Source organism: Melozone crissalis, unplaced genomic scaffold (assembly GCF_028551555.1).
Source record: "Melozone crissalis strain CALT ecotype California unplaced genomic scaffold, PUWL_Pcris_2 ptg000005l_1, whole genome shotgun sequence".
NCBI lineage: Eukaryota > Metazoa > Chordata > Aves > Passeriformes > Passerellidae > Melozone > Melozone crissalis.
In genome coordinates, this window is record NW_026535783.1 from 45,024,155 (window position 1) to 45,050,810 (window position 26,656).

At 37.0% G+C, this 26,656-nt stretch overlaps 1 protein-coding gene across 22 annotated transcripts in view; it reads left to right on the forward strand.

Annotated features, from left to right (window-relative positions):
- PTPRD (protein tyrosine phosphatase receptor type D) overlaps nucleotides 1-26,656 on the forward strand; it is a 1,150,230-nt gene that overhangs the window by 1,088,677 nt on the left and 34,897 nt on the right. For all 22 annotated transcript variants that reach the window (XM_054282388.1, XM_054282398.1, XM_054282418.1 and 19 more), the window contains 2 exons: nucleotides 1,946-2,069; nucleotides 13,470-13,645. In XM_054282388.1, the coding sequence (XP_054138363.1) occupies nucleotides 1,946-2,069; nucleotides 13,470-13,645 (300 nt within the window). The remainder of the gene's footprint in view (nucleotides 1-1,945; nucleotides 2,070-13,469; nucleotides 13,646-26,656) is intronic.

Below are 26,656 nucleotides of genomic sequence, written 5' to 3' on the forward strand. Positions count from 1 at the left end.
AGCCTGCCAGGGAGGTGGTGGAGTCACCATCCCTGGATGTTTAAGAAAAGACTGGATGTGGCACTCAGTGCCATGGTTTAGTTAGGGCATGGTTGGACTTAATGATCTTTAAGGTCTCTTCGAACTTAGTCATTCTGTGAATTTTGTGAATTCAAATGAATCATATCCAAAGCATAAGTACAATTTTCATGGCCTTCATCATGATCCCAAGCATTTAATTTCTTCCTCATTCCTCTAAACGGTCCCAGTTCATCTCCTTGTGAGGGAAGATTTGCCAAGCACTCTGTCTCAGTTGCTGTAGGTAAAGGGTGAGCCAGAACCTGAGCCATCTCACTCCTCTACTCTCCACAGCTAGGTTATGCAGGACTTTATAATTTTTTTTGTTATAAAAGTTAATTTAGCCTATGGTATTGGTTATTAGGATAAAGCACTTGTTTTTCTGAGGTATTTGTTTTCCCAAAAACAAATGCTTCTCTATCAGGCAGACAGGCAAATTATTTTTTTTTCAATAATCTCGATAAAGAAGCAAATTCATTTTCAAAATATTGAATAAATAAATTGTATAAAATATGAAAAGATGCATGAGAATGAAGCAATTTTCAGACTGGCCAAATTATCAGTCTATGGGATAAGTCCTGGTAAAATCACATTAACTAATTTCACACATGCTCATTGTCAGGTGATACCTACTCTAACAGATTACAGGTCATACCCTGGGAAGAGTCAGCAGAGCTGTTGGCTTGATGCTGTAGTGGCAGTATGGACAGTACGGATCTCCTGACTTGTGCCATGTTGCTGGTCTACTCGTGGAAAATGAGCATGATGTTGGTGAACTGCCCCACCTTGGCTTATCTGTGTCATCTTTTTTGGGTTTTTTTTCATTGTTTACCACTAGCTGTCATTGGGAGCTGCCAGTTCTTACCAGGATTAAACAAAGGGCATAAACCTCAAGCCATAGTTGTGTATCCATATTGGTGAAACAATTTTGAGGTCTTTAATGTTACGGAAAGGGAAGGAAAAACAATAGGTGATTATTCATGACTTCTCAGAATGAGATGACCTTTCTTACAGCCACTACCATAGTGAGCATAAACAGGTACCATCTGTTACCTATTTTACATTCATTTTGCTGCATAGATCATTCAACCATAGAGGTAAAAATACTAGAGCCTGAAGTTTCCCTAGTGGTGAAGGATGAAGGAGTGTGGTGAACGCTTCTGTAATTCCACCCTGGAACAGAAAATAAACAGCAAATCTGGAAACATGTAGTTTTGTTTATGAATAAGATTAGTTATGTTTATGAATAAGATATCATTAAAATTTTAAATATGCCTGAATTGCTTACTTATTTATGATTCAAGGAAATGAAAAGCAAGTTTCTTTATGTTTGGTCCATGGATGAAACACAGCTAGTTTCCTGAGCAACACTAGTGCCATGGGTTGGTCTGGCATCAAAATGAAAGAAAAGAAACATTTTTTTTCTTCTGAAAAGCTTTTTCAGGAACCTTTGGAGTTTATTTAGTAAACAGAACAGGGAAATTTTTGAACACATGTTCTTACTAATAAAGGCAAAAATATTTATTCCACTTCATCCCAGTTTTTTTGAGATTTATGATATTTATTCATTTTCTATTAATTGAGAACCCCTCACTTTCTGAAATGAGTAAAAAAAAAAAGGGCGGATAGCTTGTTTTCTCTGAAGAAAAAGCCCTGGATTTTAAAAGCTTGTGGTTAAATTCCTCATGGAAATTTCAGATGCATAAATACAAAATGGTTAATGTAATATGATCTAATACAGTGTGTCCTGAAGTAATAATTTTCTTTCAAAAGGAAATTATTTCCAGTGCAAACTATGGGATTTTAGTTTCTAATTACCATAAATAAAACAATTATGTAGTCCCTAGCTGAAAGTTTCCTTTCCTTTTTTTCTCTTTGTCTTTTGAAGTCTATTGATCCTGGCCAGCAGTTCACATGGGAACACTCTAACCTGGAAGTAAACAAACCAAAGAATAGATATGCGAATGTAATTGCATACGACCATTCTCGTGTTCTACTCTCAGCAATAGAAGGTAAGGAGACCATTAAAATTAAATTATTTATATCTTAAGATCTAGAATGATTTTACCAATCAATATCTTTATGTAGTTATATAAAAAGTGTTAATTAAAGCACTTCCAGCAAATTCCTGTAATGACAATCCTCTTCTGATGCTTGTCAGCAATGTGTTATGAACTTGCATTAAAAAGTACAATCATGTGTAAAACTGAGTGCATTAGGTCCCTGTGCACATGCCAGTGAGTTATCTGAAGTGAATTAATATTGCTGCTTACTTATACTAACACTACAAAGCAAACGTAGCAGTAAACAAACATATTTGAATTGAGGCATTTGTTGATCAGTGAAATTATCAAGATATCTGCTCATTGAATTTTACTTGCAAAACCTTAATGTGGGGAAAAAAATCAGTTCAACCTCATGTTCTCTGGGGAAATTTTAAAAACTCTCTCTTAGAACTTTAATTTTAATTTCCAATGTAAATATCAAACTAGAGTTTTTAAACAAATGCCCACTTGCAGGCATTTTTGAGAGTATCTCACTGACTAAACATTGACAGTGTGATTTAGTGAGAGCTTTTCGTTATATCTTTCTTTGCTACAAAGCTTCCCAAAATCATCAGCACTTTAAAGTGCTATCTCAACCAAACTGTTACAGGTAGCCAGTCCTAGGTGTTGTGTCTGTTTTACCAAGCATCAGGACGCACTGGTTTTCACTCAGAGGATTCTTTTTTATTTTTTTCCAATTCTGCCTTACTATTAACTTACTTCCCAGGTTGAAGACGGATTTTCAGTTTATTCTATGTTGTTGACAGTCAGGTATTAATGATGGCTGTAATAAAAAAAATTATATATTTAAATGACACAATTTAAATGAAGGTAAGAGTTGTCTTTAGTTAGCTCCAACAGGACTTGCATACGATACATAAGATAGAGGGATCTGTATTCAAGGTCATAGTTATTTTAGTCATAACATGGTACAAGTTAAACTGCAAGAATTTTAATTTATGGTTATAAACAGCTGCTTATCTTTAGCTACTCCAGACCTGAAGACACTGGATTTATAGGTGTAATCCACTTTAATATTAGCTTCTTGGTGAAGAAAATGGCAATCCCACTGACTGAAGTTTAGATCTTTCCTCGCTCATTGCAGCTGCATACCATAGGCTTTGATAATACAGATAAGTGCTTCTCAAATGTATTAGCAAATTTTAATGATTACCTTGAAGAATTTGCATATGATAATCTGCTTATATTTTTCCACCTTTGAGGTTCATATAGCAGTTCTGACAAGATTTTTTTTTTTTTGCAACATAGAATTTTTCATATTGCCTTGTAAAAGAATATGGCTGTGTAGAAACCTGGCTCTACCTGTGTCAACACTAAAGAGAGGCTATTCTAGCTAGCGCTATATGTGATGCAACTCAATAAATATATCCTTTCCTGTCTCTCTGGTCCAGACAAGAGGTCAAAGTATATGGTCTGGATAGGTCAGGAACAGCAGCTGGACAGGGTTTCCGAAGGGTATTCTTCAGAACAAAATGCTTAACTGGGAGATAACTTTTTGTCTAACTGGCAAAAAGAAGACTGTTTTTTTCCAGGGATTTTGCTTGGAAAAAGAGTTGTGTAAAGGAGGAGAGAATGAGAGAAAAACAAAATCAAATGCAATCAAATTTATTTGCTAATTTATATATTAGACAACTGGACTGCCATATTTCCCTGAAATTTGGTTCCCTTTAAAAAAATCAATATATTCAGAGAATGAGAAGAAAATTTAAGAGGCAAAGCAGAAAATGTTAGTGAAAGTAATTGAAAGTATGAAATTACACAGTTCATTGGACTATGTTTTTACATAAGTGATAGTAAAAATGCAGAAAAAATATTTACATTGTACCTGGAAAGGATTGAGTATTTTAAGGAGCAGGGACAAAAATATAAACAAACTGTAATGTTTGTTTCCCTTTTTTAAGTAAGAAATACCATAATGTGGCTAAAATTTCTAAATCTTTCATAGTCACTGAGCCTACAGAGAGAAAAGTATTATAACCATTTGTAATATTAACGTTGGATGTTAGACCACAAATGGAATATTCATCCATTAGGTAATTTGCAGGATTTTAGTTTTTTCCAAGTCTTTAGATTATGCTAAAAAAGCATATGGTGAATAAATCAAATATTAAATGCCTTTTTACAAGATGATATTTAGTCTTGAAAATGGAAATAATTTAATATATCATTATGCCCTTAAAAATTCTTATTCCTGGGATTTTACATGATTGAGTAGATGAAATTTTGTGTATTTACCTTCAAAAGTTTAATAAATTGGTTTTAGCATTTAGTAAAAAGTACTTGTCTTTCAGATTTTAAGTAGATATTTCAGATATGAAAATACACAATCTGGCCAGCACTTTATTCAGTTGATACCTGTGTTTCTTTTCATGTTACCAGGGAAATCAGTATTTGGAATATTACTTAAAAATGAATTCTCCTTTATCTATGATACTATAGAGCTTAATCAGGACCTGAATTTGGGCTACAGCATATTTTGTTACAACTATTTGGAGAATATTTGGTACATATATGCATGTACATATACATGTACATGCCTACACATAGGCCTCATCTGCATGTCTTTGATGGTCACAAGAAAACAAATATTATTAGTGAAGTTTGAATAGCAGCTGTGCCTTTCTAATGAGAGGAGCTCCATTTTACACCTGGACAGTTGCTTGCTGTTTAGAGCAAGTATATATGAAGTAAAGACTAAGCATCTGCCAAACTGTAATCCTACACTGATGAACATTTAGCATCTTAACACTGTTGCAGGAACATGGAATGGTGTAATTGCTGCTTCAGAATGAGACACAAGGCCAGTCTTGTGCTGTAGCAGAACTCTGTAGCCTGTTCAGAGTGATTACTAGAAAGTCTTGAGAAGCAATTAGCACAGATTTGAAATTAATTTTTTCCAACTATTGATAATATCAAATTGTTAAAAATTGTATTAGCCCTGAAACATGAGGCTTACTAACACTTTCAAAGTATTTATTTTGGCACCCTTCATAACTCGTGTTAAAACCTTGTTTTGAATTCCCACTAAGTTCCTGACCTCTCTAATTACATAGTATAGAGTTCCACAACATAATTACTCATTTCACAGAAATATTTTTGTTATCACTGTTTAAATTTTTATTACATTAGATTTCTCTTCTGAGAGAAAACCTAGGTTGGATATGATAATTTGGTTTTCCTCCTGAAAAGAAAATTTTACTTTGCAAAATTTTGTTCCCATGTTCTTGAAATCTGATTGAAGTCTTGAAATCAGCTCATGTTGTTCTGTCCTTGGCTGTTTCTGAGATGGACACTTGGAATTTTAAAGTATAATGACAGAATGTTAGAATGTGGTGAATTTTATTATATGCATCCAAATGGATTTAAGGGAGAATTTACTGATCAAGAGATGAACAGATTGAGTTAAAACAGCGAGATCTGTGATCCTCAACCTCTAAGAAATAAATAAAAATTCAGGGGTTGGGGAGGGAATGGATAAACATTCTGCATTTTAAAATGCCTTGCCAATTCTTTTAGGAGATATTAATGACTAAAAGTCTATTGTATGTGGATGTATTTGTATAAGGCTAGTTATTAAAAGAAAAAAAAAACCTATTATATTTCAGCACGGTAATTTTTTTGGGGGGGGGAAATTTAGTGATTTTAAAATTCAGAAAACTAGAAAGCTCTGACTGTAATACAAATGGCCAAGAAAGAAAAGGCAAGAAGCTGCTAATATTCTTATTTGTCTGATGGCCAGTTGCCAGTAAATTGGCTTTGATTATGCAGACCATCATTGTAAGATTTAGAAATTGTTTGAAGCATTGTAACTATGGAAGAGTCATGACCTGCACAAACTATTTGCACTCTGTCACATTGCATTAATGTTACTTTCTGCTAACAATAGGAACTGAATGGCCCCTCACCCTACAAGTTTGGAGTGCCTTAAAAACAACAAAAGTATTTTGGTGATGGATACAGAAATACCCATAAAGAATATGGATACAGAAAGATGGGTGAAGTGATTTCATGGTGTTAGGACCCCTGTGAAGTAGATTTCATAGGGTAGATGTCATGGTGCATGTCTTGACAACAATGCTGGTACAAGCTGTAGGTGTATGAGCCTACTGATACTGTAATAGTTATAACTTAAATGCTGCCATTCTTGATACCCTTAAAATCTAGTCAGAACAATTTTTCCTGACTATGTTGACATACTTTCCATTGGGAAAAACTCCAAGAAAACATCTGGTGGCTTTGTTCTTGACTGACTAACAAAGATTTTGGTACATGTTTAATGTGAACACTCATATTGAAACTGGGTTTTGCAGGAAATATCAAACCAGATATCATTTCCTTTCATATTAGTAGAGACACTCGTCATCTCTTTGAGTGCATAATTTAGAGTATAAATTCATATTTTTATTCAATAAAAGATTGCTTTGTCTGTTAACTGCTGTGTTACTCAGCGTTAAATAGATCACTAAACCCAGTTTCAGACAACAGTAAAATAATCACAGTATGATGACATCATGTTAGTTTTAAATATCTGCTTTGTAGTATTGTGCAACCTACTGCCATCTGCACATACTGTCATGCATTTTGGATTGTTTCCTGATGCAATGCTCTTACCTATGCCTCTGAGGACCTGCACAGAACAATCTGTTTATTTCCCTTCTGGACTTCTTAATACTAGACAGTTCTTAGACCAAAACAAAACAAATTCATGCTGAGTTTTGGGGTTTTTTTTTTTCTAAAGGAGCTTCTCCTTTTTTCCATGTCTTTCTGCTGGTCACCTTCCAAGTTTCTTTTCTCACCTGCAATCTTCCAAATTCCTCATCTTGCCTGCAGATCTTCTACACTCTTAATTCTTCGTTTGCATACTTACATTTCACTTTTGTCGCTTTTTCCCTTTCCTTTCAAATACTTCTCTTCCGCCCATTCTTTGTAAGGCCTCATTCTGCATCTTCTGCCTATCCCTTTCTGGCATTGTCTTCTGTCCATAAATTCTCTCTAATTCAACATTTCCCTTTGAGATTCCATATCATTCATCTTTTCCCTCTTCACCAGACTCTCCTAGTCCTCCTAATAGTCTATTCACAATCCAGCTATCTATAGGTTTTCTTTTCCTGACATTTCTTTTTCCTTCTTCATCCTTCATCTTTTCCTTTCCTTCATCCTTCTAGGATGATATGTAGAGAATTTTCCTCAGTCTTTGTAAAAAGCCTTCATTTTACAAACATTTACTACTGGAGTGCTTCATTGGTTTGGTGCTGCTCCATATTTCAGTGACTTCTTAAAGCACAGGTTTGTGCTTAGACCATTTCAATTTGATTATCTGCTTAACTATACAGATTTCATGTAACAAAAGCATCCACAGAAACACTAGTTACTGTCACCTAGCACCTGTTCATTGGCCAAGGTGATTAAGGAGTGACAGTTGATGTAATTTTTTTTTAATTTCAGCTAAGTTTTTAATACCTTCTCTCACGGTCTATGTTTTTGGACAAAATGTCCGGCATGCAGCTGGATAAACACATCACGTGGTGGGTGAGCAACTGGTTCACAGGTCAGGCACAAGGGGTTGCAGTGGAAGGGGTGGCATCAGGCTGGGGACCTGTCATTAGTGGGGTTCTGTAGGACTCCACCTTAGGGCTGGTGCTCTTCAACATCTTCATAAATGACCTGGATGCAGGAGTTGAAGGGATACTAACCATGTTTGTAAACTATACAAAATTGAGGAAGCTGTTGACTCCCGTGAAGGCAGGGAGGCCTTACAGAGATGCCTTGACAAATCAGGGGGCGGAACAATCAACAACCACAGGAAGTTCAACAAGACAAAGTGCCAGATTCTGCACCTGGGATGGGGCAACCATGGAAGTACAGACGGTTGGAGAATGAGATGCTGGAGAGCAGAAAAGGGCTTGAGGGAGCAAGTTGAACATGAGTCAGCAGTGCCCTGGCAGCCGGGATGGACAAACATGTTCTTGGGAGCATCCAGCACAGGGGGAGCATCCAGGGGGCCAGACATGTCCTCGGGGGCATCAGGCACAGCATTGCCAACCAGGGCTGCTGTCACAGCCCATGGCAGGGGGCACATTGTCATGGTAAGCTCTCATCCGGCTGAACAAAGAAGCCCGACCAGGAGTGAGGTCTCTTGTGCTTTTGTTCTTAAGGCATGCCTTAACTCCAACAATCAGACAACTGTTTAGAATCAAAAGGTGTTGTCTAACGAGCCTCTACATTCTTAAAATTTGCTTCCACAAATGTGGTGGCTAGCAAGCCCTTAGTTTTGTACAGTACACTAATATAGCTCTCACCTCCTAAAATTAACCCCTCGAAGGTGCTGGCTAACAAGCCACACCACATGTCCACATCTCCCCACTCCTGCAATAAAGTTCAGTATGGATCAGACAAAGCAAGAGAGAGAGAACAAAGAATATCACCCCAGATTCCACATTGTTCCTCCCATGTGGATGGTGCAGGGCTGGGGTGGTGCGACAAAGAAAGCAAAAAGAGACAGAGATGAAAAAGAGAAGACAGTAAGGGGCCTGATCTGCATTCTTTTATAGTTAACCTGATGCATGCCTCTTATATAAATTAGATTTTTCTCAATGTTTTGTTCACACATGCACAATGAGCCTGTGGTTTTTGCTCTGGCATTGTTCAAAACACCAGACATTGATTTAAAACAGTAGTACAACTTCATCAGCACTCTCAGTTCATCATGGTATTTTTCCAACTTGTTTACAAGCATGACAGAATTTAATCCTATTACTTCACACTATTTATGCACATGACTGAAAGCACATGTCTTAGGGAAGCAGCGCAGAAACAAAGCTTTATAGTTTAATTTATTTTAAATAGAAAGGCTGTTCAGTACTCAGCCTTTGTAAAGGCTTGAAATAATTTCATTATTTGATTTCAGTTTGTGAATAAAATGTGAAGTCTAATTAAAGTTATTTGAGATTATAACTCTCTTCAGGAAATCAAGTGAATCGTTCCTAGGTCTACGTTATTAGTCCTGTGGATCTCAGTCTATGTTGCAGTAAGCTGTACTGTCATCTCAGCTCATGCATTCTCAGCATAAATTGAGAGCAATACAGTTCATGGGGTTTTTTATCTTCTGTACTTTAATTGTGGCATTGCCTAATTTTTTTTCATTGCTCATTCACTTTGACTATATAAAAACTAAACATTGTTCTCTTGAGATATTTAAAAGTGGATTGTCTTTTGTGCTGAACTATTCATTTTATTCTTCCCCCATTGTGCTTAACTCCTGTCTGGCTAAATTCAAAGATTGCAGACTCTGGCCATTCATCACCATATTTGAAAATGCTACTAGAAAATAGTTGTGGTAGAATCATGGTTCAGGAGCTTGGTCTTTAACTGACTTCTTGTGCAGAAACTGTGTCTCTGCTTTCATGAAACTTATAAAATTCAGGTTATACTGCATAGATTACCCTAAATTTATATTTCAGGTATGCCATCCTAAAGGTACAATAAATCCCACTGATGCCAAAAGACTTAGGTAAAGTTCATATCAATTTTACAGAATTTGGTTGCTTTGTCCCTTTTTTGACCCATGCTTTACAGAACAACTGACCTCTCTTAACTATGAAGCCCAAATTTAAGTAATGATGGCAATTGCTGCTGTGCTTGTGGGTATGTTGCCTGCAAGCTATGGCAGCTAACAAAAGTTTGCAGGATTTCATTGTACTGCAGTCAGACTGGTTGTCATTTGATTGTTTTTGCACTATTGGACTTGACACAAAATTGTTCTGTTTTCTCAGCTCAGAATGAGGTTATGGCCAGAAAAGTCATTTCAGAAAGGGAAATTTTAATATTTAGATTTACTTTTTTTTTTATTCTTTGTCATTGTAGATATTTACAGATATTCAATTTTTGTACTTGTTGTTTTTAACAAATTCATTAGTCTTCTCATGATGAAGCACCTTCCCTAGAGGGCTTTAAGGATTTTGGAGCAGGATGTGAAACTGAGGTCATGCATGAAAATAGTGATAAAAAGAGACTGTGTGAGAAATGGGTACAATACTTAAAGGGACTATGAGAATGGATAGAGAACGAGAACATCCCTAATGGATACTGTGTGAGAGAGAGAAAATGGAGCTGAGCATTCTGAATCAAGTTGTTCTCTTGATCTCAGCAAATCAAGTGTTATTGAGTACTGTACAGTACTATTGAGTACTGTATTCTGCTAGCAATAAATGCTTGATGCAAAGCTCAGTGCAAGTGTTGAAGCAACATGTTTTGTTGGTTTTTTCCCCCCACCGAAACTTCATTGGTTAATTCATTAATAGTTGCTCAGGGCCTGTGGTAAATGGAATTTCATGTCCATGTCCCAAGTATATCCTCATTTGGTGCAGTGAAGCTGACTTGCCTTGAAAAATAATTTTTCTAGCTAAAAGGACATACAGAATTTTTTGTGTCCACTTTACAGATAATAAATAAATAAAGTGGAGAAACAAAGTGAAAATTTCCATGTTAGTCTATATTTGAAGAAATCTTCCTTGCATTTGTCAGTAATTCTTAATCTTAATTCTTTCTGACTTGAATCTTAGATCAAGGAAGGTGTAATCTGGAAGCTTTTCTTCATTCTAATTGAAAGAATTTGAATTTATTTAATTTAGAAGTTATATATTTTAATATAATTTGTCAATAAATTCAATACGAATTAGCGAATAGAAAGAATTTACAATTTCAGGATTCTGGATTTTTTTTTACATCAGGTACTAGTATTGGTTGCTAAAATTTGTAAAGATCATTCTTTAGGGAACAGCTTGCAATAGTTCTCATGCTTAATTTTCACACTGAGTTTGTGCATTATCAGTTCCAGAGGACAGCTTTCCCAGAAGATCATTTAACCACTTTACAAAGTGTTGTTTTTCATTTTTTCCTCAGGCTTTTATTTATAACATGTGCTTCAAAGTATGATACCAGCCATCATAATAGAATTCTAATTTATGCAGAAAACATTTCTTACCAGCTTTCTCAGTTCCTTTGGTAATAATACCCAGTTGGTGTAGATTTCTCCTGTTGGCTTCATTCTTCTTTCTCATCTGTTTTGTGAAAAAAAGTTTTATTATCTTGATAAAGGAAGAAAATAGAACATTGTGCCTAGCAGTTACATTTTCTATATCATTAACTCCAACATCCACAATAAGAAGTGTCACATGAAACAGCTTCAGATCTACAAGAGTGATGCTTTTGAGCTCCACTTTCTGACTTTCATGGAGGGGAATCATGCTTTTCAGCTATGGACTATGCAGGTTAACAAGTTTTTTATTTTGTTTTATTTTTCTCCTGAAGAGACTTTCAGTCAGGTCAAATCAGTCAGACAGTCTGCCTGTGTCCATTCTTGCATCTTGCCTGAGGAGTGCCATTTTCTGCCTCTCTTGTAACCCTGAAGTCACAAGGTCTTTCTATCTCTGAAGTATTTTGTCAGGATTTTCTTCTAATTGTTTGCAGAAAGTAAAAACAGATTAAAAATTTAGTTTAAATATGATTTGAACATATGAAACAAGAACGTATATGGAACTTTATCGGGCTTGAAGGCAAAATTTTTTACTAGACTACAGCTGCAGTAACCCATAATCTGAATAATTTCCAGATTATATTGGATCTTACTTACTGTGACATTTAGTCTGTGAGTTCATTCACTGCTAAGTTAGTAGTGGAATGAAAAATTCAGGTTTACTCTGAATAAGTGTTGAAACAATTAAAATTGTAGCTTAAAAGGAACAGTCCATTTTAAAGAGGTACCCCTAATTTCCATTCAAATTAAAAATATTTTGGAAGACATTTTCAGATGTGTGCTACTTATAGTCAGGAAAGATAGGAGTGTGCAGCTCCAGTAATTCCTGATTTGAGACCACTAGCAGGAGATAATGCATCAGAATCTATTTGAAGATTTTGTTTTTGACAAAGATATTGGGAAATACTTATTTACAATTTATTCTGTTTCAGAGACAAAGAAACTCAATTTTTTTGCTTTGATGAGGGAAAACAGTCATAGCTGTAGAATAAATCTGGAGCTGGTATCATCATCTTGACTCTTGAAAGATTTTGTGGACCCTCTACCATTTTTTGGGGTTGTAGAGTTGTGCGTGGCAGATTGGCTGCATAAATATAAATCATTCATTTCTGCTCAAATAAGTAATTTCTGTCACTTACTTCAACAAAACTTACTAAGTTGCAGATGATTATATTCAGCTAATTAACACTGCTTTGCCATTCAGCCAGCACTGAGATCTCACATGAGTATCTTATTTCTTTCTCTAGTCATCAGTTAAAACAACAGCAGGGACATAACAATGGCTCCCTCAGTGCTTTATCTTTCAGCACACATGTAGTCTGAGTTAAAAGCTGGGCACTGCCTACTGAATTCAGTACTGGTCTGAGAATTTTAAGTCCATTTTTATCCATTTCCATGAGCATGCCTACCGTGTTAGTGCAGAGTAGTAATGTGACCTTTGCTACAGCTGACACACCTCCTTGGCCTGGGTAAGCAGCATGTTCCAATCCAGGCATCCTGTGGCACACCCTGAGTTACCCAGATTGCAGCTGGGAACTGGCCTGCTTCCTATGGGGCTCTAAGAATGGACATGTGTCTGGTAGACACAGCCAAAGTTCCTGCATAAGTCTTGTCCAAAATACCTGAGCCTCAAGCAAATAATGGTGTAGGTCCCATGTGCACACAAGTCCTGGATCCCACTTCTTTTAATTCTTATTCAGTGTTGCAACGGTCTTTATTTCTTGCATACACCATATAGAAAATTTCACTGTTTCTTAAATCTGACTTACATAATGTGTTTTGTTACAATAAAACTCATAATTATCTTAGCATTTAATGGAGAAAATGAATATAGCAGTGATATTAATAGTCTTCATGATATTTTTTTTTTTCCTTATGTATTCAAAGGAATTGCAGTGACCTCAACAAGAATGTTTGAGGAGCCTACTCAGGGTGTCTGATTGAGAATCCTCAAAGGGCTCTGTCCCAGGTAGCACTGCCATATTTTGGCTGTCTGCAGGTAGCATCAGACCAGCTTTTAAATGCTGCTGTGTTGACCCCCAGGTCTCTCTGCCTGATACAAATTTTCAGGCTTCTTTTATACTTCTTATCACACAAAGTAGCTTGTTTCGAAAGAACAGTTATTCCCAGAGACACCACCATGCCTCTTGACTCCACAGATGGCCTACACTCACATGTAAGAACCCATGCACTCTCTGGCACACACAGCAAGCCAGGATTCATCAAATCCAGTCTCGTGGGATTGTTCAGCCCTTGTAAAACAGGACGGCAGAGAAGCTGTGCCCCGTGTTTTCACTCTCCTCTCTTTGCAGGCATCCCGGGCAGTGACTATATCAATGCCAACTACATAGATGGATACAGGAAGCAGAATGCTTATATCGCAACGCAGGGGGCACTGCCAGAAACCTTTGGCGACTTCTGGAGAATGATGTGGGAACAACAAGGTGCAACAGTCGTCATGATGACAAAACTAGAGGAGAGGTCCAGGGTAAGGAAAACTTACGCAAGGTTAAAAATATTGTACCTGAGTTACCACTGATGTCTGTGTTTTGTTTCCTTCATGTATGTTTGCCTGTCTTCTTTATATGTACAAAAACTGAGGGGATTTTTAGGTTACCACATGTTTTAAGTGCCACAAAAATTACTTATGTTTAGGACGCCTTGCTTTCACTATGAAACTACCAAGTCACAACATTTATTTAGGTTTTTTTTATGCTCTGGAAAATTTTTAATTTTTTGATCTCAGTAATTTTGGGGGTTGTTTTTTTAATCATGTTGGAAATCTTATGAGGTGACCAAAAGAGTTACTTCCTCTGTAGTAATAAGCACATGATTGTATCATCCTGTAATGAGGAAGTTAGTGTATGTCAACAGCATTCAGTTCTCAGTTTTAAATGGTATAAATTCACCATTGTTTAATATCAATGAAGATTTGCTTGAGAAACTTTTTTTTTTTTGAGCACATACTGGTAGCTAGGAAAATTACAACAGCACATGCAATAACAGAATACAAAATTACCTGTAGTATTTCAAATTCAATTTTGCAGACCGAAGTAAAATTAGGAAAGTAAAGCACTAAAACATACAGATATTGTTCTGATAATAGCATGATACTATTCAAATAATTAAACTATAGATTCTACTATTAGAAGAGTTTTAATAAAATATGTGCTATATGTACAGGGAAATAAAAAATAGTAATTAGGTTTTTAATAAGATAAAGAAAGTGATAGAAAGTGTAGTGACAGATCACGGTGTGTTGCATGAAGATTTACTAGTGGGTCCATATTTGGTGGCATTTATCAATTCTAAGAGTGGATATTATTAGAGAGGAAAGAGTAAAAGACAATAACAGAAGAGAAGAGAAAGATGGGGAGAAAGAGAAATGAGAAAAATCATCAGCAGCAGTCAATCAGGAAGACAAACAAGTTTTTAGCCATCAGTGGTGGATCCTCTATCAAACTTTTTCTATAGTAACAGTATTTTGTGTCAAGAGGTACTTGAAGTTCTCACGGGTTGTTTGTGGTTCTGTTGCCATTGCTGGGAGCACGCGTTGGCTGGGCAGAGTGCTGCACAGCTGGTTCATTGCTGAGCTCTCTGCAAACACATTTATGTGGCCTATATCATAAACCAGAAACTTAACCAAAAGTAGAAATCAGAAACTGGGAGAAAGAAGAGGTGACTCTAACATCAGTGGTTATCACTTCCCTTGGGTCCAGGCCAATTGCAGTAGAAGGGTTTTCAAACCCCGGAAGTGAATAACAAACACTGCTGCAGCCATTCTGAGGCACTCTGTCCTAGAAGCTTGTGTGAAGGGGCAGGAAGCTGCAAGTGGGAAGCAGGCTGCAGGACTGCAGGTGGAAGGTGGAAAAAGCTAAGGCATCGAAGGCTCTGTGCAATGAGTTAAAAAATGCCATATAGATGGGGGATCAAGAAGAGTTCAGTAATATAGAAAGACATTACAGAGGAGGACAGAAGATTTATCATCCAGACCGGTTTTGAATCAGTAAAAGTATCTTAAAGGGGTAACTGGATAATAGTTGATATTTCAGTAGTTCATGGATGAGCTCCATTTCAAAATGAAAATATTTCAGCATGTGTCAGCTTGGAACAGGGTGGAGTGCACCATGAAGTCTAATGCTGTACTGTGTTGGCATTGATGTCTTTTTCATATGCTTGGATACCTATAATTGCAATGATTACGTAACTTGAACATCTTGGCAGCAGTCATTCCTTTCTGGAGGCTTACCAAAACATATACATTTACTCTTTTACCCTTTCTGTCATTTCTGTAAGTAGAGTAGGCTTTTTGCAGTTCAAGCAATGTATAGCATTCTAATTATAGAATCACTTCCCACATGTAACTTCAACCTACATTAATACCACTGCTTTCACATACCTGATGGCAATTAGTACATAGCACATGGTAATTTTAGCAGAATTTTTAGTTTTATCTTGGGTCTACAGACCTTGTCTAGTCCAGGCACTGCCTGTTTGGAATTGAGAAAATGTAATTCTGCCCATTTCTTCACTAATTAATTCATTAAAATTGCTGGTAAATGACACCAGAGCAAAGAAAAAAATCAATTCCTAATAAGCAGCCCATTGCAAAAGGTATATTTAAGTACTTGAAAGTTTATCTTAATACTGCAGGCCACAGACAGCCACTGTCTAGAAGGATGTTTTGATGTAGCTAAATGAAAGTCTTCTCTTTCTCTCCAGTAATTGCCTAGCACAGTTTTTAGCTAGCTCTAGCCCTTGTTGGCTGCACCCTAAAAAAACACTGATCAGAATAGTAATCACCCCCATAAGTGATTAGCATTCAGAAGCAATACATGCTCTAAGTGGAATAAGAAACTAGACATTCTAGTCAATGGATTGGTCATGCATTCAATGCTTATATTTGTGTGGGTTTTGTGCATAATTTAGCACCTTCTGTGTTCATAGACTGAATTTGATGCATTCATTGCAGAGCATTACATACCAGCTATCCAGTACATAACTCAGCTCCCAGTCTCAGAGTCAGCAGCTCTGTGAATAAGGCATACCACTTACCACTTCTAATACAGTAGCTGCATGTAATGTAATTAATGGTATTGATGGTGAGGCAGCACTGGGAATCCCTGTGCAGGGAAAAAACCCAGTGATGGCATTACGTTGCTACTTTTTCTTGTGCTATCATTTTTATATAGCATATTCTTGTAGAAGAAAAACAAGTGAGATTTCAAACATGAAGTATAAGCACTGTTACATATCATTAGGGATGAAGAGCTTTGCTAATTTTGTTTCTCTTTCTCCTTTGATTCTGTTTTGATTGCTTTTGTGTCTTGGCAGTCTGATCATTATTCCTGCTGCAAGGCAAGATTGTTTCTCCCTCAGACTCTCTGCTTTCCATTTTCGTGTCGTCATTTCTGTTTAGCTAGCTTTTTGCATTATGCAGTCCTGCAGCCTGGTATCAGCCTTTATAACCTGGACTGCATAGATAAAGATGAGGATTTTAATTGCATCTGCAGAAGCAAAGTTGGTTCATTAGCATGTGTTAGATGTCTGAATGATTTCAGATTTGAGAATGTTCATATTTTACAGCTGAGTAGATCAAATGAAGATGTTACAGTGAATACATTATTCATTTGTTTGCCTATAAGGAAGTTGCAGGAAAAAAAAGATCTTTCACTTATAACCTTTCACACTTAGTTGGTTTCATATTAAATGTCATCACCTGAATTTCCCTTGACCTAAACCTGACTGTAAGAGAAAGTCAGTCTCATCCTTCATACCATGAAAATAATTTGTATCAAAAAGGATTACACACATTGGCGGTGCATGGAACAGTATTGGTAGCATTTTTGTCACAGATACGAGTTTAATCTTAGTGAAATAAAACAATATTGAAGGTTGTACAATTACAATATTGAAGGTTGTAAATTTGAGATTGAAAGAAAGCAGTTGTTTGTTATACTAAGGAAACATGTAAAACATGTAAAACTTTAATGTATCATATCTCTCTTTCCAACTTCTCTGTCTTCTCCTCTACCGCAAGAGGTACAGATTAGATTTTGTTGTTGTTTTTGAGTTTTGGATCTGGTTTTTTTGCTCGTCTCAACTCACTGGATGTTCTGAGTACTCATGGGCTGTAGTGAATTGTGTGAATGATCAGATGAAAAATCTCTTTTTATAGCAAAACCTAACCATGTTGCCTCCAACAGGAAGCATATAGTCCTTCCTCCTTTTTCAGGGTAGAATACTATTGTAGATTGTCCACTTGCAAGAGGATTCAATCCTTTCCTTCTTTGCTTTGTAATTCTGTATTTTGAATACATTTGCTGTGTTATCTTGGAACTGATAGAAAATACTTCTCTCGTTAACCTCATTACAATATTTTCTATGTTGAGACTCCATTGCCTAGGTTTAAAATCTTTTGACAAAAAAACCCAATCAGGTCAAAGCTAAATGAAAACATAGTGATACTATCAATTATGCAAATATTAGAAGGTAAATAACAATACAATGTCAATATCAAGTTGATATTGAGCCAGATTCTGAACTTCTTTACTGATGAGGAAGGCTTTAGTTTTCATAGTGATACTATGAGCTTCATTCAAATTTGCTAATGACTAAAGGAAAACATGAGAGAACTACATTTGTGCCATTCTGTTAGCCTTATCCAAACATCTATTTGACTCTCATGAGGTGGATATCATCATCAATATTATAAGCAAAAATTATCTAAAAAACCATATGTGTAGAATAATCATCTTGGTTTGTCAAGGTTTAACATCTTGAATCCTGAGTCTTCATTGGGAAGGGGGAGAACAAAACAAGCCCAGTAGGAAAGTGAAGTATCCCGTTTCAGATTTATTCCCCATTATTGATACACATGGAACTATTTACATGGGTCCTGTATTTGTTCCATAAGAACATCAAAAGATAATTGAAAGTTCTTGGGCTTACTGTCTCTCAACTTGTCACTGACACCTGAGAGAGTCAGGAGAGATGGCACTGTCACAGGGAAAGGTAAATGGACTTTTCCTGGTATTGCTGAAATGCTAGATAAGAACTCCTGTTATTCAAGTGTCAAGCATCAGAACACTTGTGTCTGAGTATTTCAACGAAAATTTTATAGATTTATAGACTATTCTGTGTGTAAGAAAAATGGAAAATGGGTGACAGTAGAAATATCAAGTAGGTAAAATAATTGTTTGAGATTTGTTTTGCTTGGTGGGTTGATTTGGTGTTTTAAGGAGGATATAATAAATTAAATCAGGGAAGGCTTATTCAAGTTCAACTAGTACAAAACCCACAACGACTGGAAAATGTAATTGTACATTGGGACTCCTTAGTAAAAACAGCTTTGAAACAGACATTGGCAACCAAAGATTTCTAAGTCTTGCTATAGGAAAGGAAAAAATAAAGGCAGGTCTGGGATGAGCGCTACATTTTTCTACTCAAAATATGCATGTTGCTAAGAGTTTTCTTGAATCCTGATTTGTTACTGGCAGAGTAGGCACTGATATCTAATCTATCTGACTTCATATGTAAGACAAAGGAAGAGTACATGCCCCAGAGTAAATAATAAGCACAGAAAATGAAGAATGCAGTTTTCTTTTCTATATGATATGGATGCAACAGACTTTTATGCAAATGTGATAAAGTTAGTTTTCCATTTGTTGTGCAGGGCTTCTGCAGAAAATTTCAGATCTTTCCTCCTAAGTATGTTTGGGTAATACTGCAGGTATTACTTGTCAAAATACTGCATCAAAAATAAGTGACAGTTAGACATTTTCCCTAAAGGAATAGAGAAGTCAGCAAGAGGTGCCCTTAAAAATTAATTTAGGAATATTTTCAATACAGTCCCATGTGCACCTGTATTCTACTGTATTTAGGCAAAATATAATTGATTTTTGCAGAAAACTTTCACTGGTGTTTTATATGGGGCAGCACAGGTGTGTAAAAATGTGGGGGTTTTTTTCAAGTTGTGAAGTATATTTATATAGGAAAATATAAAAAGATAATTTATCTATGCTTTGTAGCAACCAAAAAAATCATGTCTTTAACTGGTAGATGGTACATTAGCATATAAGACAGCAGATATTAGTAATAGGACACATAGGTGATGGCATATTTTCATACTAAAATGTATTGTTTTACTAAAGAGGAATTGAATATGCAGTTTGTCATTGTTCATTCCCTAGTTTTAATGGTAAACCAATGCCTTCTGTACCAATAATGCACTATCAGAATTTTATTTCACCACTTTAGTGCTTGCTGCATGCTAAGATATGAGTCAGATGATGAATGAATGAGAGAACTGGGAGAAAAAAAAAGGAAAACACAAAATTAAGTACACCATGTGTTCACCAGATTACAAAAATAAAAATGTGTAGGTTTGTACTGGGTTTTTTTTCACTGTAACAGAATGCCATGGACACAGTCCAAGAATTGCTACACCATCTTACGAGGTAGAGTCACCAGTTGTAATGTCAGAATTGTAAAACTCAGTCATAACTGTTTATTATGGAAGGATTCTCAGAGGCACAAGGGCAGGAACGTGGTCAGCTCTAAATTTCTATGACTGAAATGTAGTCAGTCATAGGCGCTTAATACATGCAAAAATCTAATCCAATAAAGCTTAGAGTTTCTTTTTCTGGGCACATTTCAGGTGGAAGAGCCTGTGCCAAGGTTCCTCAACTAAAATACAGATTGTGAATATCATCCAGTAAAGTAGCTGTGGAAATGCTGTACTATGAGTAGGGTTAATTTTGTTTTTACACAGTCAATAGGCTCAAAGTCTGGTTATTTCAGCTTATATACGTTTGAAATTGAGAACATACAGAATTAATGCCCCTCGTGAAAAGATCTTGGTAAATTACAGAGAATCTAGAAGAGAACAGTGACGATCAGATGCTGGAGAAATAGTAAGATTTTGATTTGTTTTATATATAAGACAGTGAAGGAGATTACAGTTGTCTTTCAGCATGTGAAAGGCTGTTAAAAAATTCCATAGCAATCTACCATTTTCCCTGCCTTTGAGGCTTTAAGGAGGAAGAAATAAGCTATGCAGTGAAGATAATTTATATCAAACTATTAAAGAACTTCCAAAATGTAATGTCAAGAAGGGAACAACCTTGGTGGGATATTGTGTGCAGTGTCTTCCATTGTAAGATTTCAAGGAATGTCTGCACCACAGTCTTACCTGAAATGGTCTCTAGCTGGCAATACCTGGTATTGCCAAAAGTATTTTTCAAGGCAACCATCTAGGTTTTTTGTGTTATCATTCTGTGTGGTTTCTTTTAGCTGTTAGGGTAAACTGATGGTTTTCTATAAAAATAGTATTTCCCTGAAGCAAGTGTATATATAGCAAGTGGTTTAGTAAAAACCATATTCTAATTCTGCAGTTCGACTTTATTTTCTTAATTTCTTTGCTTTGTACTTGAGGTAAGACATATACTACTACCTCATATAATTCTTCTCTTAATACAGACAGAGGAACTATGCCACATGTAGAAAATGCTCATTGACCTTTTGAGTTAGAAGACTAAAAATCCTGCTTGTTTTCAGAATTGACTGAACATAGCATCTTAGAATCATTAAGGTTGGAAAAGACCTTCATGAAATCCAACCTTTTACCAAATACCACTGTGCTCCTTAAACTATATTACTAAGTGAGATGTCCACTCGTTTTTTGAACATTTCCAGGAATGGTGACTCCCTTGCTTCCCTGGTAAGCCTGTTCCAATCCTTAACCACCCTTTCAGTGAAGAAATTTTTTCCTGGTATACAACCTGAACCTCTCTGCTGCAGTCTTTTCCTGTTGCTGGTTGCCTGGAAAAGGAGATCAACCCCTACCTCACACAACCTCATTTCAGGTAGTTCTAGACCACAATAAGGTACCCCCTGAACCTTCTTTTCTCTGACTGAACAACCATTGTGTCCTCATCATCACTTACATTTGAGACCCTTCTCTGGCTTTGTTGCCCTCTCTGGACACATGATTAGTTCATGTTTGGTTTAGTGTTGCAGTACATTACTTCAGCACATGGTGTTCTGTCAAGCAATTTGAGGCTTGAAAATGTCAGAGAGTGGATTTAGTATTGTTTATCAAAAGGTGATCCTACTTTTCCTTTTTTAGCAGATTATGGTGAAAAACTCAAGGCCAGTTGCCCTTTATGGCAAGCAACAAATCAGGAAAATTTAAGTTCTTCTAACGGGTGTCTCTGAAAAAGAATATTATTTTTAATATTTTACATAATTTACAGAGCTTGTCCTGTGTTCTAAGGAAGTTAATGGATACAGATGGATACTGAGGTTGGTAATCAATGCTTTTGCTAGGGGAATTTTCTGATTCATGTAACAGGAAGTGTATGAAATACATGTATGAGATGAAAAATTTCATCTATGTATTAAACTAGTTATAGATAGTTCACCTTGGCTTGAAGTTGCATTCAAAAATCAAAATCCAGATTGAGACCTCTAGGTCCAAGAAACACCTTCCAATGTACCTTTTCACATATTAGTTCTGTTTCAAGTGAACCAAAGACATAATAATAATAGAATTTTTTTGATCTGGTGTTTCTTTCTTTTGATCCTTTTGTTTCACTGATATTTTACATAATATTCATATCAGCTTAAAGATGTAGTTCTCTTTTATGGAAAATAGTAGATCTTCATTACAGCACTTGAATAGCAGGCTGAAATGTTCAGTATGTTCTTCATACTGTAATATCTTATTCAGTGAAAGTATTATTCAGGCTGCACAGAGTGATCAGCCTTGAGTACAGGAGGATGAAACAAAAAGTAGTCAGCACATTCACTTTTCCAGTCAGTCCATTCATTTAAACCTTTTCAAGACATTTTTGGAAAATCTTGCTGAACTTAACTGTTTGACAGACTCATCCTTCAAAATGAATTCATTAAAACCATGCCTTCCCTGCTGTAAGAAAGAGCTCAAAAAAGGCACGTCACATTGATACCAGCAATACAGCTTTGAACTGTTCTCTGATTGTATAGATGAAGATGAAAATTGAGATAGAGAACACTTTTAAACATGTCCAATATTCCTTTCAATATCTGTTTCCTTTTGTTTTAATAACCAAACCACACTCTTTCATAGGGATCAGAATGGAAAAAATCTGGGGATAATTTCTTTAATTAATCAATTATCTTTCAGTGTTAACTGTTAACCTATTATTCATATCTCAGAAACTCCAGAAAGTTGGGGAGTCATGAGGGTGTATTTGAAGCCTTAGTAGAGGACTAAAATTTGTTATGAATTGATTAGCCTATGGTTCATTTATGTTGCCTCCAGATTCTTATTGGAATTTTTTTGTGGCCACTGTAATTAAGACAAAAATTCAAAACTTATTTATGACTATGAATTTATATTTTAATCTTTCATTTAAGCCTAGACTGAACTCAGTCAGTTGCACTAGATCAAGTCTTGCTTAAATAAAATAAAAAAACGTGTCTGTATTCTGATTTTTTTTTAAGCTGCATTATAATCTCAAATACTATTGTCTGTCTTTAAGCTTTAGAATCAAATCAGCCTAATCCTTAGGTGGCAAGGCATTCCTGGAAAAAGAATATGGCTTCGGTGTAAAATCTGTTTGGAGACAAAACACCAGCTGAAATGTCTGAGGCAGTAAATTAGCTGCTAGGGTTTGAGACAGGTTCCATCAGCAACAATTGGCACTACCTTTCTTATTGCATAATTATTATTGGCATTCAACATAATTTATTATGTTATTCTTCTGTTTTTGAAGGAAGGTCATCTGAAAATGCTATAGAAAATTCTGTCTGCAAAAGTCCTTTTAGTAAGAAAACAGGAGCAAGAAATTATGTTCTACTACTGATATTTTGTATTCTAGATTCAGCATAATTAATATGCTGTTCTTACAGCAGATCATGTGCTATATGTGTCTGCCTTACATTAGTTTTCTGTCTCTTTCCTGATCTTTTTTTGTTTTGTCCTTACAATCTTAGATGGCTTGTAACAGCTGGTTCATGTGCTAAGAATCACCTGAAGGAGCTTTTCAGCATGAATGATGGAACTTTATACTGGAAAATTATTTCTCTACCCTTGAATGTCAGGAATCTTTGTATTCATATGTTCATATGGAAATACACTTCCTTCAGCTCTGTTGATGCATAGCAGCATGTTCTCTACTGTCTATGACTTGTTGAAGTGTGAATATCCACGAATATTAGGAACTCTGGAGCTGAAACCCGTCAAGTCTGAAAATGTCTCAAGCTTCTCATTTTTTATGAAAAAGGATGCATTTATTTTTTTTTTTTACAGCTTTGCTTTCAGTGAATATTTGTACTTCCACAAAGAGCAAGGATTTGCATGGTCTGAGTGGAAGAAATGTAGAGAAAGAAAATATGTGTATGTTTGAGAGGCAAGTTAAGAAAATGTGCCTACCATTAGTTATGTATTCTAGCTACATCCATTTCTATGGCACCTAAAAAGATTTCTTTTTATTGTATTTAGTCATTTGAGAGATGCTCTGATTTCATTTGTAGTGGTTTTGGCAGTGTGCAACTTAGGATCATGGGTTGGGAGATGCTGTCAGGGAGCAGAATGGTCCCCCTGTTATCCAGGAGAAGTCAGAGAACTGTGAGATGCTTGGATGTTCATAAATCCATAGGACCAGGTGGGATCCATCCCAGGGTCATGATGAGCTTGTGAAGCCCCTCTCCATCATTTGCCAGCAGTCCTGGCTCACTGGTGAGGTTCCAGATAACTGGAAGGTGGCCAGTGTGACACCCATTCACACAAAGGGTGGGAAGGAGGACCCTGGTAATTATAGGCCAGTCAGCCTGACCTCAGTACCAGGTAAAGTCACAGCACAGTTTATATTGATTGTCATCACACAGCACTTACAGGGTGGGCAGGGTAGCAGACCCAGCCAGCATGGGTTTAGGAGGGGAAGGTCGTGTTTGACCAGCCTGGTCCCTTTTTATGACCAAGTGACCCGCCTGGTGGATGCAGGACAGGCTGTGGATGTTCTCTGTTTGGACTTCAGCAGAGCCTTTGGCACTGTCTCCCACAGCACACTCCTGGAAAAGCTGGCAGCCCATGGCTCAGACAGGAGCACTCTGTGCTGGGTTCAGAACTGGCTGGGTGGCCGGGCCCAGAGGGTGGAGGTGAACGGTGCCACATCCAGCTGGGCCCAGTCAGCAGTGGTGTCCTCAGGGGTCTCTGCTGGGCCAGCTCTGTTCAATATCTTCACTGATGACATGGATGAGGGGATTGAGTCCTTCACTAGTAAGTTTGCAGACAACACTAAGCTGGGATCATGTGTTGATCTGTTGGAGGGTAGGAGGGCTCTGCAGAGAGACCTGGAATGGTTGGATGGATGGGCGGAGTCCAACGGGATGAAGTTTATTAAATCCAAGTGCTGAGTCCTGCATTTTGGCCACAATAACCCCTTGCAGCGTTGCAGGCTGGGGACGGTGTGGCTGGAAAGGGACCTGGGGGCACTGGTGACAGCTGACTGGACATGAGCCAGCAGTGTGCCCTGGTGGCCAAGAAGGCCAAAGGCATCCTGGCCTGTGTCAGGAACAGTGTGGCCAGCAGGAGCAGGGAGGTCATTCTCCCCTGTACTCAGCACTGGTGAGGCCACACCTCGAGAGCTGTGTCCAGCTCTGGGCCCTCAGTTTGGGAAGGACCTTGAGACGCTTGAGCGCATCCAGAGGAGGCAACGAGGCTGGAGAGGGGCTGGGAACACAAACCCTGTGAGGAACGGCTGAGGGAGCTGGGGGTGTTTAGCCTGGAGAAAAGGAGACTCAGGGGTGCCCTTATCACTCTCTGCAACTCTCTGAAAGGTGGCTGTAGTCAGGGGGGTTGGTCTCTTTCTCCAGGGAACAACTGACAGAACCGGAGGACAGTGTCTTAAGCGGCACCAAGGGAAATATAGGAAATATAGGTTGGATATCAGGAAGTTTGCTCTTTATGGAAAGAGGGATAAAATTCTGGAATGGTCTACCTGGGGAGGTGGTGGAGTCACCATCCCTGGATGTGTTTAAGAAAAGACTGGATGTGGCACTCAATGCCATGGTTTAGTTGAGGAGTTAGGGCATGGTTGGACTTAATGGTCTTGATGGTCTCTTCTAACCTAGTCACTCGCTGATTCTCTGATTCTGTGATAGTAAAAGTAGGAGCAAAAGGTATGCTTTTCAGTACTTTTAGTTACATTTCTCTTTTTTAAAAAACCACTCTTAGATCACCAGTGAATTATTTCACACTCATGTGTCTGCTTCATTCATCTTGCCATCTTTAGTTGTAGGCCAGAAAATATTAGATATTTGCAGGTGGAAGCTGCTTTCATGTGCAGTTAGTGGCACTTAAAAACTCTTGGATGCAGGTGAGTATAGTCTGCTAGGGAAAAGATCAACCCTTGGAACTCAGAACTACATGGATAAGAGAAAAATGATGACTATGAAGCGAGGGCTTATCAACGATATATTAGAAAATAACTCACAATAAAACCACTGTAAATGTAACTCTGGAGAGGGCTAGTATTATCATCAGCATCCTTTGCCAAAATATTTTTTTTTCCAAATAATTTACAGAAGCAAGAGAGAAATGGCTCTTACCACACAGAAATTAAACATGCCAAAAAGCTATAGCAAGAACACATTTGGCAAAACTTTTCAAAATTGACTTGTTGACATTTAGTGTTAAATTTTGGGGGTTGAGATTCCTTTTCTGAAAAGAACATAGGATATGTAACCTCTCCCACTTCAAGAGCTAAAGACTGGGATCTTAACATAGAATAACATAGATCTTAACATTGATCTTAACATAGAATAAAAGGTTTTGAAAGAACTCTGTCTCAGAAAGTAGTGTCTTACCAATTAACTTGTATTATCTGGTCCTCTGCTGCCAGTGAAGTCCAATAGAAAACATTGCTTGATCTCTCACAAAGATAAATTGGACTCTAAATTGTTAGGAGTATTGGGAATATAAGGTTTATGATCACAGAGCAAAAGAGGGTAGGAGGCACATAAGGACACATCTCTGAAGAAGACCTCTTGATCTCAGAAAAATCAATAGGCAAAAGGGACAGAAGATGCAGTTCAATCAATTTATGCTTTATGTGCCCTTCCAGAAGGTCAAATCCACATCAACCTGAAATCAGGTTTTCTTTCTAAAAGAATTGATACTTATTTTCATCAGTTTCCACTTTCAAATAATATATATACTACACTAAAAATTGAGTTTCTTATTGAACACTTACTGTCTGCTTCCAGCAGCTGTCCTCTGCATCATGTAGGTCTCACAGAAGGTATTTTAGAAAAATTATACCATAATTGAAGTTTATGTTAGATAAACTACTACATTAAAAAAAACCCCAACCAAAATCTCCACCTAAAGGAGCACGCACATTTATTTTTTCCCAGCATAACTGAAAAATAGCTTTCTAATTCTGAGTGAATTCTTAACATTAGATTACTCTACAAAATAAAAACAAAACAAACATTTTCTGTCATTTTCAAA